At 41.7% G+C, this 13,010-nt stretch overlaps 1 protein-coding gene and 3 non-coding genes across 4 annotated transcripts in view; 3 read left to right on the forward strand and 1 right to left on the reverse strand.

Annotated features, from left to right (window-relative positions):
* Nucleotides 1–4,173: 4,173 nt before the first annotated feature.
* The window catches only part of gol (goliath), a 36,470-nt gene continuing 27,633 nt past the window's right edge, over nucleotides 4,174–13,010 (reverse strand). Inside the window, exons 3-9 of the mRNA XM_064679884.1 lie at nucleotides 8,883–9,573; nucleotides 8,689–8,821; nucleotides 7,576–7,693; nucleotides 7,350–7,501; nucleotides 7,194–7,290; nucleotides 4,889–5,242; nucleotides 4,174–4,838 (exon numbers count right to left, since the gene is read on the reverse strand). Of these exons, the coding sequence (XP_064535954.1) occupies nucleotides 4,398–4,838; nucleotides 4,889–5,242; nucleotides 7,194–7,290; nucleotides 7,350–7,501; nucleotides 7,576–7,693; nucleotides 8,689–8,821; nucleotides 8,883–9,444 (1,857 nt within the window). The 5' untranslated portion in view covers nucleotides 9,445–9,573 and the 3' untranslated portion in view covers nucleotides 4,174–4,397. The remainder of the gene's footprint in view (nucleotides 4,839–4,888; nucleotides 5,243–7,193; nucleotides 7,291–7,349; nucleotides 7,502–7,575; nucleotides 7,694–8,688; nucleotides 8,822–8,882; nucleotides 9,574–13,010) is intronic.
* TRNAA-CGC (transfer RNA alanine (anticodon CGC)) lies at nucleotides 7,838–7,909 on the forward strand. Its single transcript has one exon. It is a non-coding gene; the product is annotated as a tRNA-Ala (tRNA).
* TRNAA-CGC (transfer RNA alanine (anticodon CGC)) lies at nucleotides 8,216–8,287 on the forward strand. Its single transcript has one exon. It is a non-coding gene; the product is annotated as a tRNA-Ala (tRNA).
* Nucleotides 8,547–8,618, forward strand: TRNAA-CGC (transfer RNA alanine (anticodon CGC)). The gene has a single exon. It is a non-coding gene; the product is annotated as a tRNA-Ala (tRNA).

Consider the following 13,010-nt stretch of genomic DNA (forward strand, 5'->3'; position numbering starts at 1 on the left):
GCCTATTCCGACTGGGCGCTAGCTTCTCGGATGCATCACATGCGACATAAAATGCCAAAATGCCGCAAATGAATTTGACCAGCTTTAAAGCGGGAGTCCCTATCGATTTTACGTCCTGCCCAAAAATAAACAGAAACTTTTTGTGTGAAAAGTGAAAAGCAGAAAAGTAAGAAAATTGAGTTGGAAATGCCAATTGCATTTTTAGCAAAATGGCAAAGCGAAAAGCATTGCGCCACATGATAACTGGCAACTATATATAGATGCATGGGCGTATCTGATGCTGGACTAAGTATTGTGGTGGGCGGGTGGGCGTTGCATGTGGGGCATTACACTAGCTCGGAAATGTAGACGTCACTGCTCTTAATTGATGATATATGGCTTTTGCTTTTGGGACTTGCATTTTCCATTACCGGCTTTATGAAAGGAAGATGTCCTCCGCAAGGATACGAGCATATCAAGAGTGTCCCCCGTGTGGGCAACTGAGCGTAGGCGATTTCCTATCTTTCGGTGTGTGGAGGCTGGACGAGAGACATGTCGGCTTTTAATTTGTGACATGAGTAGTTCAGCAAAAGTTAATAGGTACAAATAAAATTACTTGGAAATTTGTGAAAACATAAAAAGTTGTGACTGTCGTTCGACCTGTTTCAAGGGCTTGACATTGAGCAAAGATCAACCTAAAAGTATATAAATACTGCTTATATAGTAATACGTCATTCTAGATTCTAGTTAGACCGGACTAGAACTCTCATCGTTTGCTTTCTATTTCCAGTAATTTCCAGTAGATTTTTGTCTCGTATATAAGAATAAGAAACATTGGCTTGGATTAAGTCAAAAGATAAAATTTTCTGGCTTGAAATATTTCCGATAGAATCAAAAAAATATATTGTATAGAAGTATATAGGCCTGAAAAGATTTTTGAAATAAGAAATTCAAGCTTCTGATCTAGTCTGGGATTCATAAGAGTAAATATTGTCATGACAGCATGCTTCTCTGTTTTCAAATAGTACGAGCCAAGCCCACGTGCGCAGAGTCATGATCGCAGTGTGCGAGCAAGACAGAGCTAGAGCAGCCTTGCGAAAGAGACGGCTAGAGCATTGGTGAACACGTTGACAATGGTGACAGGAACTCAGCCAAGTCGCAGTCAGCGAGATAGGCAAACATGACAAGCCGGCGCAACGAATCGCCATTTTGCGCTGTCCTTTGGTTGGTCCTTTGGCGATCATCCTGTCACGCGTTCGTCGGGGTTTCGTTTATTTGTTTCTTGTCGATTTTTGTCAGGGTGTTTGCTATTTGGACGCTAAAATAAATTATAATAAATAAAATAAAAGACGAAAATCTCTCGAAAATGACACTAAACTGTTTAGTACCTCTCTTTCGCTCTCTCTCTCTCTCTCTCTGTGTCTCTCTAACACTTCTCTTTCTCTATCCCGCTCTTTTCAGCTCATTGATTGGATTTAACTTCACACATCGTCTGGACGTCTGCAGCAGCAGTTTATTCGAGGCTTACGACCTGGCACTGAGCACAATTTTATTGTTGGTGCAATTAGTTCCGATTGGCACTGCCAGGATCGAAGATCCTTGCCAGCCGCATATGTTCGCTCCTCAATAGCTGCAACGATTCCAGCATGTTGTCCATTTACAGCAGATTAGCGACGCCGTTCGCAATCCCATTGTGGCCCAGAGTTGGAGTCGGAGGCGCAGTCGCAGCTGCCAATCGTGCAATTTGTTGCGCCTCACCGTGAATGCCTCCTACTTGCCACATCGTCACATTGCCACATTGCCACATTGGCACGGCGCATTGTTTTTGTCGTGCGACTAATTATTTATGGGTTCCAGTGCTAACCAGACACAATTTGGGGTTGCACAGCCCTACGAATCGATAGGGATCAGCTGAATCGCTTGGGGTTAAATCTATTTATAGACAGCTCAAAGGGTTGCATATATCTTTAATTAACTTTAGCTTAAGGGAAGTAGGAAATAGAAATATATTACCCAATTACCACAGCTAACATTCAGATGGGTATGCTATCTAAGTGAAGGCCGGCAGAGATATTGGGAAATATATTAAGAACTGATAGCTTATGGAAATAATGTACCTTAACGTATCTTAAACTAAGTAAAACAGGTTAATCGACCCAGAAGCGATCGCAACTAGACAGCTATTTAAGTTACTTACGCATTATATTTAGTATCTAGAAATCAGTAGGTTGTCTCTTCAGACTACGCTCCGCAGCTGGATAGCTGTCCAATTTGCGCAATGATATATTTATGCGGCTCAATAGACATCAACACGTCTCAGCTGGGTTATATGTAGATTTGTGATTCTCCTTTGCTTTATTACCCACGAGGCAGCTCCAAGCCGGCCTGCACTTCCTACAATATAATCATTTTATCTTGAATGTGCCCTGCAACGCCCACCGCGGACACGCCCAGCTGGGCCGCAAAAGACGAAGAGCAGGTCGAGGCAGCTGGGAGGAGCAGGATGAGGTTGCAATCGAAAAATTTGTACGTGCTGTCATCGATCGCGATCGTGGGATACGCAGACCGAGGAGACTCGAACTGGGGCTGGGATGCAGCGCTACGTCAGGTGATAAAGCTGCAACAGTTGGCCCCAAAGTCCAGCCAGGCGGACTCCACTCGAGCAGCGCTCTCTGGCTACATGGCTAATGTGATTACAGACTTTAAGTTTATAAACATGGGCCAGGCCGCTGCCTACCGAGAGGCGGCTCAGCAGCCCCCGGTCCACATACACAGTCACAGCCACAGTCACAGCCACAGTCACAGTCACAGCCACAGCTACAAGCACAGCTTCAGCTTCAGCTTCAGTTCCAGATCCAAGCGGCCCTCCTGTTGCGTTGCAATTACGGCGCGTGCAGGCGACCCTCGATCCCAGTGCCAGGCCCTCTACCCGACCGACCCCTTTGCTTCTCTCCACTGTATCCCGATCTGGCTGTGCCTGATGAATTCTTATTAGCTGCCTTTGGTATCGGCTGCGCAGTTATGAGCGGCAAACTTCAACCGTCGCTTCCTCATAACTTTTGCTCTATTTTTCTTGGTCTTTGCTTTCGCTCGACTCTCGGGAGCTCCCTGGAGCTGTCGAAGTGTCTGGGCCCCAGCATTGCGGATTTGTCGGATAACGCTGCTGCCTCGATGTCTGCCGCCGCGGCAACACTAGCGCTGAGCTCTGTGCAAGTCCATGTTGTCAGCGAGGCACGCGCAAATCCCTAATGGAATTCAGCCCGAGTTTCATATGTCGGCCAGAGAGGATCGCTGCGGTGTGTAGAGGGCATTGCCTTTTGTTGCGTACAGCTCGCCTTGCGCGCTGAGTGAATCATTAAAACTAAAACCCCAACCAAAGGGGATGAGGAAAAGATACACAAAATTAGGTTAACAATTTACAGTTTTGAATTGAAATAATTAATAAACTGATTATTAATAATAAAAGCCAAAAATATAGTGGTAATTAGTTGACAGTTTTTATATGCTAAGCAAATGATTTATAAATTCCAAAACAAACAAAACAAAAATCTGGTAATCATTATAAATTAAAAAAAATTAACTTTTTCATAAATGTTTCAATTAAAAACATGAAACTTGTAATAAATGATTAATTAAATCAATAGACACTACTGTTATTTTGTGGTAATACATAAAAATCCAGCCAGCAGCAGATTCTGTATTTATGGGCGGCACAAAAGTATGCAATACATTTTCTGCTCATTGACATCTCGCAAATTAATCGTTTTGCTTATAAGTAGGCAAGGAATTTTCATCATTGTTTCCATTTGCATTCTGTAAGTATGCAATGAACTAATTTTGTCATCACCAACAATGCTAAGGAAATATCAAATATCAAATCCATGGATGACCGCTTTATCCTTAAATGCCAATATGTAGATCCCAACGCACCATACCCTGCAAAACACTTTACGAAATTGTAGTCGCGATGAATTAGATGTCCTTTGGACAGTTGATAGCCCTGGTCCATACACATCGTTGAACACAAGTATGCGAAAGGATATGGCCGAGTTGCTGCCTATTTTTGGTACAAAAAATTTTCTATAGCCGAGTTATTCGCAATAGGAAGAAAAAGTTGTTTTGATGCAGTTTGGTGCAGTTCGACCTTGTAATTCTAACGTACAAAGTCCTTTGAAAATCCTCAAGAACAATATATTTTATTTATAGTCATATCTTGACCAAATCTCAATGGATCCTGGCTCGGTATGCCAATTGCTTAGGCTTGCTGCAAGCCTTTTATTGATTCGTTCGCAGGATTTTTAATTTCACAGCTGTGATTAATATACAGGGAATGTAAATAGATATAGATATCAACAGTAAACTTACACACTAAACAGAATACTTTTTACAAATCTACATATGCGACGTGCTTTTAAATATTACTCATTAAGATCTACGCCCTCTCCGTTAACCTGAATGGTAATGTAGTCGATAGCTTCAGCCTCGACACGCTCTCGCTGTGGATTAGCCAAAGTGGGCGCTGGTAGAACCATTCCAGGAGGCAAGGGTGCGGCTCGCCTAGGCAGGGATTGCAAAGATATCTCGTCGTCCTCCCGCCGCATGAAGCGGCGACGAGTGCGTGCAAAGTCGAAGGTTTCTCTTTGCCTCTGGCGCGACTGGGCATATGAAGCATCCGTCAGCTGCTGCAGCCCATGAGTAGAGCTAGTGCGTCGTACTGGATCAACCTTAGGTTGATAAACCGCTAGCGGCTGTCCCTGACCTATCGAAGGCCGCTGGCGACCAAAGCAACCAGTTGCGTAGCTTCCATCCGCGGACCGTGAACGCCGTTGTCGTGTAGAATCTCGAGCACTCAGCAGTTGCTGTAAGAACAAGAGCTGTTAGGGATTCGATTCTTGTAGAAGTAACTCACCTGTTGCATTTCGTCCTTGCGCAAACGCCTCAGTCCCTGCTGCTCCTCTAGCTTGTTGCTCATCTGGGTCATCCAGTCGCGCGCTTGTCTCAGCGACAGCGAACTCTGGGAGCGCTCCGGCAGACGGGTCGGAAACAGCGACTCCCGAGCACCAACCACGCTGCCGCTGTTCAGAACGAAGACACGCGGGAAATCTATTACAAAGTTGCGGCTCTGTATGAGATCGACCAAAGCGCTGGATTGGACTTGAGCCGGCGCTGGTTCCTGGGCTAGAACAACGGCTGCTGGGGGATTGGAACTGCCGGCTGTTCGATCCGCCTCGTACTCCAATATGCTCTCTTCACTCCCCAAAAACTGTAACGAAAAGAAGTAATTGAAAGCGCCGATCCATTGATCAATAGAGCGCTCGAGGAGGTCCTCCGGAGTCGGTCCTTGGCAAATCTACTGATGATTGGACAAGCACTAGAAGCTCAACGGCATCTACATGGCAAACAAGCGAAGCGTTTTCAAATTCAATCAATTTATTTTGTTCTGTTTTGTAGGTTCTTAAATATGCTTGAGTCCACGTTTTGTTTAAGGTGTAAGCAAAAACTATATGGTATATATATTTATGGAGTTCATATCTGGTAATTGTAATCGACAACTAATTAAGGCCCTACGTCTTCTTAACTCTGACTTGTTTTATGCTTAGCGGGCAGTTTTCTGGTTTTTGTGGAGTATTCCTGGCGATAAATTGTTCGAAATGGGCAAAACAAAAATAAATAAAAATAATATGCAATTGTTTTGGTTTTTTTTTTTGGCATTGGATCGCAGATATGTTTTCTTAGGTATAAAGCAATTTTTCCGAAACCCTGGAACTCATTTCTAAGTACATATTTATATACACACATATACTCGTATTATTATTTGTGCTCTCGTATAGTTAGTGATCCGTTTAAGGATCAAGCATTAACGCAGCTGTGCTAAGTGTTTAATTAGCTTTCTTTAAAGCTCGTCCAAGTTGCCAGCTTGTCAAATATTTTCGGATAATAATGTTTGTCGAATTAAAATTCGTCCATTAAATGGACTGCGAAATCATAAAGAGAAAAACCGAAAAAAATTAAAATAAATAATATAACTAGCGGTATATTTATTCAATTTGAACAACTAAAGCTAAAAGCAAATACTTTGGCACCTTCGACATTATGTTTAAGTGTGTTTTTTTCTGTGTGAATGAGTGTTTCTTGCGTGTTTAATGCTTGTATGTGTATGTATAGTATGTGTATGAGGCGGGGCTTTGATGCCATTGCCATTATTGACTAGCAAAACAGGCGCTGATTTTGCTACAAATTATCTTGCATTAAATATTACAGCTACTACGGCTATGCGTTTTATGAATTATAATAATACATTTACATAGTTATACATAGTTTATAGTAATAGTAGTTATTGTAGTACTCGTAAATATTTCTGTTTGCGCTTCTTTCGTAATTTGTTTTTTGTTTATCGACAATTGGTACGCTTAAGTTTAGAACTTAAATTTAAAACTTAGAACTCTGCGATATTTATGTTTTCTTTTCTCTTTTTCAATGTGCGTGGGCATTCTTCTTCAGTTCTGTGTCTACAGACTACGCTGATTAGAGCTGTTAAACAGTCCAATTGGAGATGTATCTTATGGTTTAATAAGCTTTAAGATACATTCCCTATTGAACGTTTTTCCATAGAGTTACCGTTAGTTTCGCTCTACTTCTGGTCAGCGTTTTAAGTACACGGCGTTCACTGCTTTGCACTGCTTAGCACTGCTTGTCGCAAGCAGTTGCGCGCACCGCTGCACGCATATTTACATGGTAAGTACGCAGCACGTAGAATGTAAAATTTAAATATATAAGTGATTTTATACGTAAACGTAACTATAAAGATACGAGGATTACTAATATATCAGTTACCGGGCGACTTATACGTCAGTCACCTGGCGACTGGCAGTGCAAATTACTTGCGGCATTGTCGCCGGTGCCGAGTTGCGTCTGCCGCGTTCGCGTTCAGCAGAGCCACCCTCTTGTGGCTGCTGCTGCTGCTGCTGTGACTGCTGCTGTAGCTGCGACTGTTGCTGGTGGTAACTACTGCTAGGACTACGCTGATGATAGTTGATAGCACTAGGATTTAAACTACTGATGTTGTGCTGCGGCAGGCCCACAACAATGACGGGCACCACCTCCTCGGAGGCGGCTGGAGCAGCACCAGCAGCAGCAGCAGCTGCTGTTGTTGGTGGCAATGCGAGGGGCGCATTATGCTGTGGACTGGGTGTCTGATAGATTTGATCACCCACCACATAACCATAGAACTTGAGGACATCAAGCTTGCACATTGGGCAGGTGCGATGCTCGATCAGCCACGGATCAATGCAGTTCTTGTGGAACTCGTGCCTAAAACAGACTCATATATCAGTCAACTTACTCAAGATTCAATTCAATTCTTGACTCACTTGCAGGGCAGAATGCGTATTATGTCAGCAGGCTTGTAGGACTCAATGCATATGGCACAGCAGTCGCTGTCCAAGTCCTTTTCGTCGGTCATCTTGCCTGTTTTGGTTGGTATTTTCATAATGGCCTTCTTTGTCACTGAGCAAAGATTGCGCTGAATTGTGACAGTTATATTAATTATTTATACCTAAACAAATGATTTCGTATTAAAAAAAATAGATATCTTACCGATTGCTGATCCTTTGCTTGCATATAACGGAATCTTTGTATGTAGTAAAAGATAAGCCATACCAGCGAAATAATCATGAGTACAATAAACGATATCGAGACAAACAGAACGGAGGTTCTGGAAATAGATAAAATGAATATTTATTACAGGAATATATAGACATATCAAGTTTCAGCAAACTTTGAATCGATAAAGCTTTAAATTTGACTCCAATTCAAGAGCTCGCGCTGAACAGCAATTTTTGACTTCATTGGGATATATGGGGACGTAGCTCAGTGGTAGAGCGCTCGCTTCGCATGTGAGAAGTCCCGGGTTCAAACCCCGGCGTCTCCATTTGTACTTGAAACAAGTATATCCTATGTTTTACCTTTTTGCAACAATTTATAATTGTGTACTTATGCAAAACAACACCTCAAATAAACAAGACTCGGAATCTGGGACTGGCTCGATTAATTCTCCGACAGAGGCACATTTCTGTTATTGCATGAAAGCAGTTTAATAATGGGCTGCGTTTTTTAATGCAGAGTAAAGCAGTGCAATGCTGTTTACTTCAATACAAGTACATCAGTACTTGCACCTTTTGCCACAGGCTGTGTGACAACTGGCGTAAGTGAAGCGTTCTGCACGTACTAGTTAAATGGGGACGTAGCTCAGTGGTAGAGCGCTCGCTTCGCATGTGAGAAGTCCCGGGTTCAAACCCCGGCGTCTCCATAGGGAATTAACATAATTTTTTCCAGTCAATTTTTTATTTTCCCTTTAATACAACCCTAGTTTGAATAAATCAAACATAATAGTTCTGTTTTATTTAACATCCTATTTTTATCCCTGATTACTGCCGATTGTATGCATAAATATTTCACAAGCCAGCAAGCAGTGTAATATTTTTTCTTAATAACAAATAAAGCAGTGTAGTGTAAGGGGATTTGGTGCACTGGGCATAAGTAAAGCAATTTGCACAACCCGTTTTCATGGGGACGTAGCTCAGTGGTAGAGCGCTCGCTTCGCATGTGAGAAGTCCCGGGTTCAAACCCCGGCGTCTCCACATTGAAATGTGTCAATCGTATATTTTTTACACGTTTTAATGTTCGATTAAAGTTTTGTAATGCACTTACCGATTCAAGCCGCTGATAGCTCGGATGCCACGTCGTCCTTCGATAATGGAAATAGTTACATTGTGTCCCTTATCGACAGTGATGGCCAGATCGAGTCCAATCGCTTGATAGGTTATCACGGCGGCAATATTACCTGGTAATCGAAACGAAGTTGGTGAGAATTCTTCGACTAACGCTCAGCGGATGAAACTTACGATTCTTGTTCTTGATCTGCATCTTTTCCAGCTGCATGACCTGTTTGTCATTGTAGATGATAACCCCTGCGGCGTTATACTGATACACATGCTTCACCTTATCCTCGAATGTGCATCGGCCGCGTCGCACCAGCGCTATCCAGGAAACGCCCTTCTCGGGCAGGGGCATACCCAGGGTGCCACGTATATAGGGCGTGCAGGCAAAGTCGTCGCTAATATCATCTGCGGTGCTAATATGAATAAGACGACCCGTGACATTGAGCACTCTGCCCTCGCCGTAGCGTGCCTTTTCGTCCGTAAATTCAATTTCGCAGGGAATATTCTCGCTGTCCACGTACGACCAGTTGAGGAAGGCGAAATTATAGAAATCGGAGAGGCGCTCATCGGCTATGCTGCCAAACACGAGTGTCGCATTGGCTGGCCGAAAGTAACGCTCCAGATCCTGATTGGCAATGGTCATGGCCGCCACCAAAGTGGTCGTCGTTGTGGTGGATGTCAAATGTGGCTGGCCACCCAATAGCAGCACTAGGCACGCCAGCAGCAGCATCTCTTGGCAGTACATAACCTGGCCGGAGATCTCTTAACTGTTATTTACCGCACAGCTCTACCCGATTTCCAAGAACTTTACGTCTCTAAGAACGATGTAACATTTGCTTGTTCGAGTCCGCCGCTAACCACAGTCGTTTCAATACTGAAACGATAACAACCGAAACAGTTGTGTGTTAAGAGAGTATTTTCCATATGAGAATTCTTGCCATAAATACGAGTTGTTGAAATCGATGGCCGCCTAGTTGGCCAAAAGTGTGGGGCCGCTCGCTTAGCTGGCGATAAGCGGCCATATTAACTGTCTCATATTTATTACCGTTTATTTTGAATACCTTCCGCACTGATAAGCGCCTTATCAGAAGTGTTTCAATTTCCTCTTTACCTACTGCAAAGCCTTTTCAAATTTCTACGTTAAACAGTCATAAGGCTTTTACTATCAAAGGCCATAAATACAAATATTTATATTGCTTGTTTAGTTTTCTCTAAAGAAAATCTGTTGGAACTTAGAAGTATTTCACAACGAATAAGGATAAGGAAGGACAAAGAGAGGCATACAATTGATTTAACAGAATATACAGATTTTTCATAGAACTTTCATGCTCATATATCATCATATATCATTATTACGCTAATTTAATGTATCCCAACCAAGCAGCTAGATTTCAGTCCAACTTTCCACATGCCGTTAACACTTTATAAATTTGTGAATAAACCAACACTTTCTAGATACTTTTTGGGTCAGATACAAATCATATTTATTCTTAAGCATAGACCGACCCGTTCAGTAATTCAAGCAAATGGCGATTTCCTTAGTTTCCTGCATTTTGGCCATTTCGTTGCGCTTAAGCGCCATCTGAAGGCCAATGCCACTGGCAAAGGCGTTGCCATTAATAATATGCCTGATGCCCCAATTCCCTACTACCCCTGCCCCACTGCCAGATCCGCTGTTGTTGCCTGCTGTGCCAGGGAAATGCAATGCATTTAAATATTTTATATTGTGCTGCCAGGGCTAGTGCCATGGCAAATGGGTGGCCAAGACGCCGCACGAAAGACTCGTGGGTGTGCGGCTGACACTGAAAAGTGGTTCAGCAAGCCACCAGCCACCAGCCGCCAGCATCAACAGCCACTGGCCAAGAAATAAAGAGGAGCAGGCAACCAGTTCCAGCTCTCATTTCTAAAAAAACAGACACGCAGAATCAGCTTGGACACCTACTTGTTATACCTCTATTTCCCTCCCTGACGTCTGGCCATAATATATATTTAATTTTTATATGCACTCAGTTTTTAGCAGTCTATTCAACCAACCAAGCGAGCCAAAGACCCAGCGATTCCACCAATTGAATACAAAACTTTATTTTGACGCCTATTTATGGTCGCATTATTCATTGTGTGTGCATGTGTGTGTGTGTGTGTGTGTGTGTGCGTATGGGTGAGTTGGTTACTTAGCAGGCTATACCCCGTGGTTGAGATTGCGCTACCAGACTTTGATCATATTGGTAAGTCAAACATCAACATAAACAGTTTAAATTTAAATTTCTTGACATCACTTAAGAATACTGTGTGAAGGTTGCGGGTTCGAATCTCAGTTAAGTGGTACAAGGCACATTGTATTTTCTCATGCACAGCCTACATTCTACAGTGCAAATGGTAACTATTTATTAAATTTAAAATTCGAATAAATGGTTGTGTATTTTATGCACCTCATAAACAATATTATTTTGCAGTAATTTGTCTTAAAGTCTTCGCCCAGATCGCGCGTAGAGTAGCGCCCCTTTTAGTTCGCATAGGTCTTGCCAAAATGTCTTTTCGATTGGCCCATTGCGCATTTTGCATGCATCGTTGCATTTCATTTCAGCAATCGCTGATGTTGTTGCTGCTGTTGCAGTTGCTCTTGGCATGTGGCTAACCGGCAGGACAAGGGCAGCGATCGATGGTTGGAAAGAAAGGAGTGCAGGGCATGCGGCCAAATGGGGACAGAGTTGGTGGGCAGCCGACCGGGCCGACAGCCGACTGCTAAACAAGCCAGGCAAAAGAAAAAAGACCACAACAACATTGAGTGAGCACGCTGCCCGTTTAGGATAATGACCCTGACTGTTTGCTGTGGCTGTTGCTGTTGCCAAAAGTGTTAAAAGCGCATATGCAGTAAATATTTGTATATGTGTCCCACTGTGCGTGTGAGTGTGCGTGTGCGAGTGAGCGAAAGAGAACGCTGAAAATAAAAGTGAAAAATGGCAAAAATTGAATTTGGTATTCAATTTTTGTATCGTTCATTTGTAGGTTTATTTGTTGTGCGTGTGTGTGTGACATGCGTGTGTATCAAATATAAAAAATTGTGTTGGGTGTGTCTGAGTCGCATTTTTTGGTAATATCTACAAATTGAGTTGCTCTTAAAATGCATTTAAAAAGTTGAAAAAAAAGGACACAAACTTTGTGCACTGGCACAATTTTATTATTGTGTAAGCTTTATTTAGCAATCAAATTTCCCAGAATATTTAAGTATATACCTATTTATTTGGCAGTGAATATATTTATTTGTCAACTATCAAACATTTAAGAAGAAATCTTTAATGTTTACGTCAAATTTGCTCATCCTCTTCTCACCTTAATTACACGTATTAATTATTTATATTTTTTGATAAGAACTTATGGTTGTTGTCATAATTGTTGTTGTCGCTGTATCTGTGGCACCTCTTCTTGTTTATTTATATAAAGCGATTGTTGTTGTTATAAAATTACGTTTCGTACAATTTGGCCAATCGCCAAACTGAGCAAAGTGTTTTCCCCATCTAAATAAATAAAGCGTCTTAATTGTTTTTTCTCGTTTCTTTTGTTCCTTTTTAATTTATTCTTTTTATATACGATTGCGTGCTATTTTTAGTTTATTTATTTTGCGTTTCATGCATTTTTGATAATTTCTTTGTTTATTGTTTTAGTGGTTAAGCTTTTCATTCAGTCCGATCCACAGGTGTATCTATTTTTAGTTATTTTCCCAGACTTAGCACGACTTTTGTTTGCGGGGCAAGATAAAAGAACTAACTTAAGCTATTTTAGCTGGCTATCAATAAAAAGGCATTTCCATATTTAACTAAAGATATATTATGTCTGGGTTTTCGATTTCCCCTGACTATTCATATTTTAAAACAAATATTATCTGCGAAATGGGGCCATAAATCAACAGTTTCTGTTCGTAAATTGCAAACATCGAAAAAGTATAAATAAAATCCAATTAAAGCAGCCTTCCATAAATTCCGTTAAATAAACACACTCTAAAACCGCGCAGATAAAGCAAAAAAAAAATACAAATAATTCAACATATATATGAGTATAAATTCAAACTCATAAGTGCACTCACATAAATATTCGTTTGTTTGTGTATCAAAACGTGATTTGCAAAAAACGTGATACGAATGATAATAGATTTTGCAATACGAGTCTTTGATAGTTGTTTGTTGTTGTTATATTCGCTTTTATCTACCAACGAGTGTTTGCCGCTGCTTTATTCACTTGAATACGAATAAAAAAATAAAATAAAATAAATAAATATATAATTTATGTGCATTTGACATGCCTAATGGGCAGAGG

Source organism: Drosophila montana, unplaced genomic scaffold (genome assembly GCF_035044405.1).
Source record: "Drosophila montana isolate Dmon_TW-CO22-7 unplaced genomic scaffold, ASM3504440v1 contig_2081_1, whole genome shotgun sequence".
Classification (NCBI taxonomy): domain Eukaryota; kingdom Metazoa; phylum Arthropoda; class Insecta; order Diptera; family Drosophilidae; genus Drosophila; species Drosophila montana.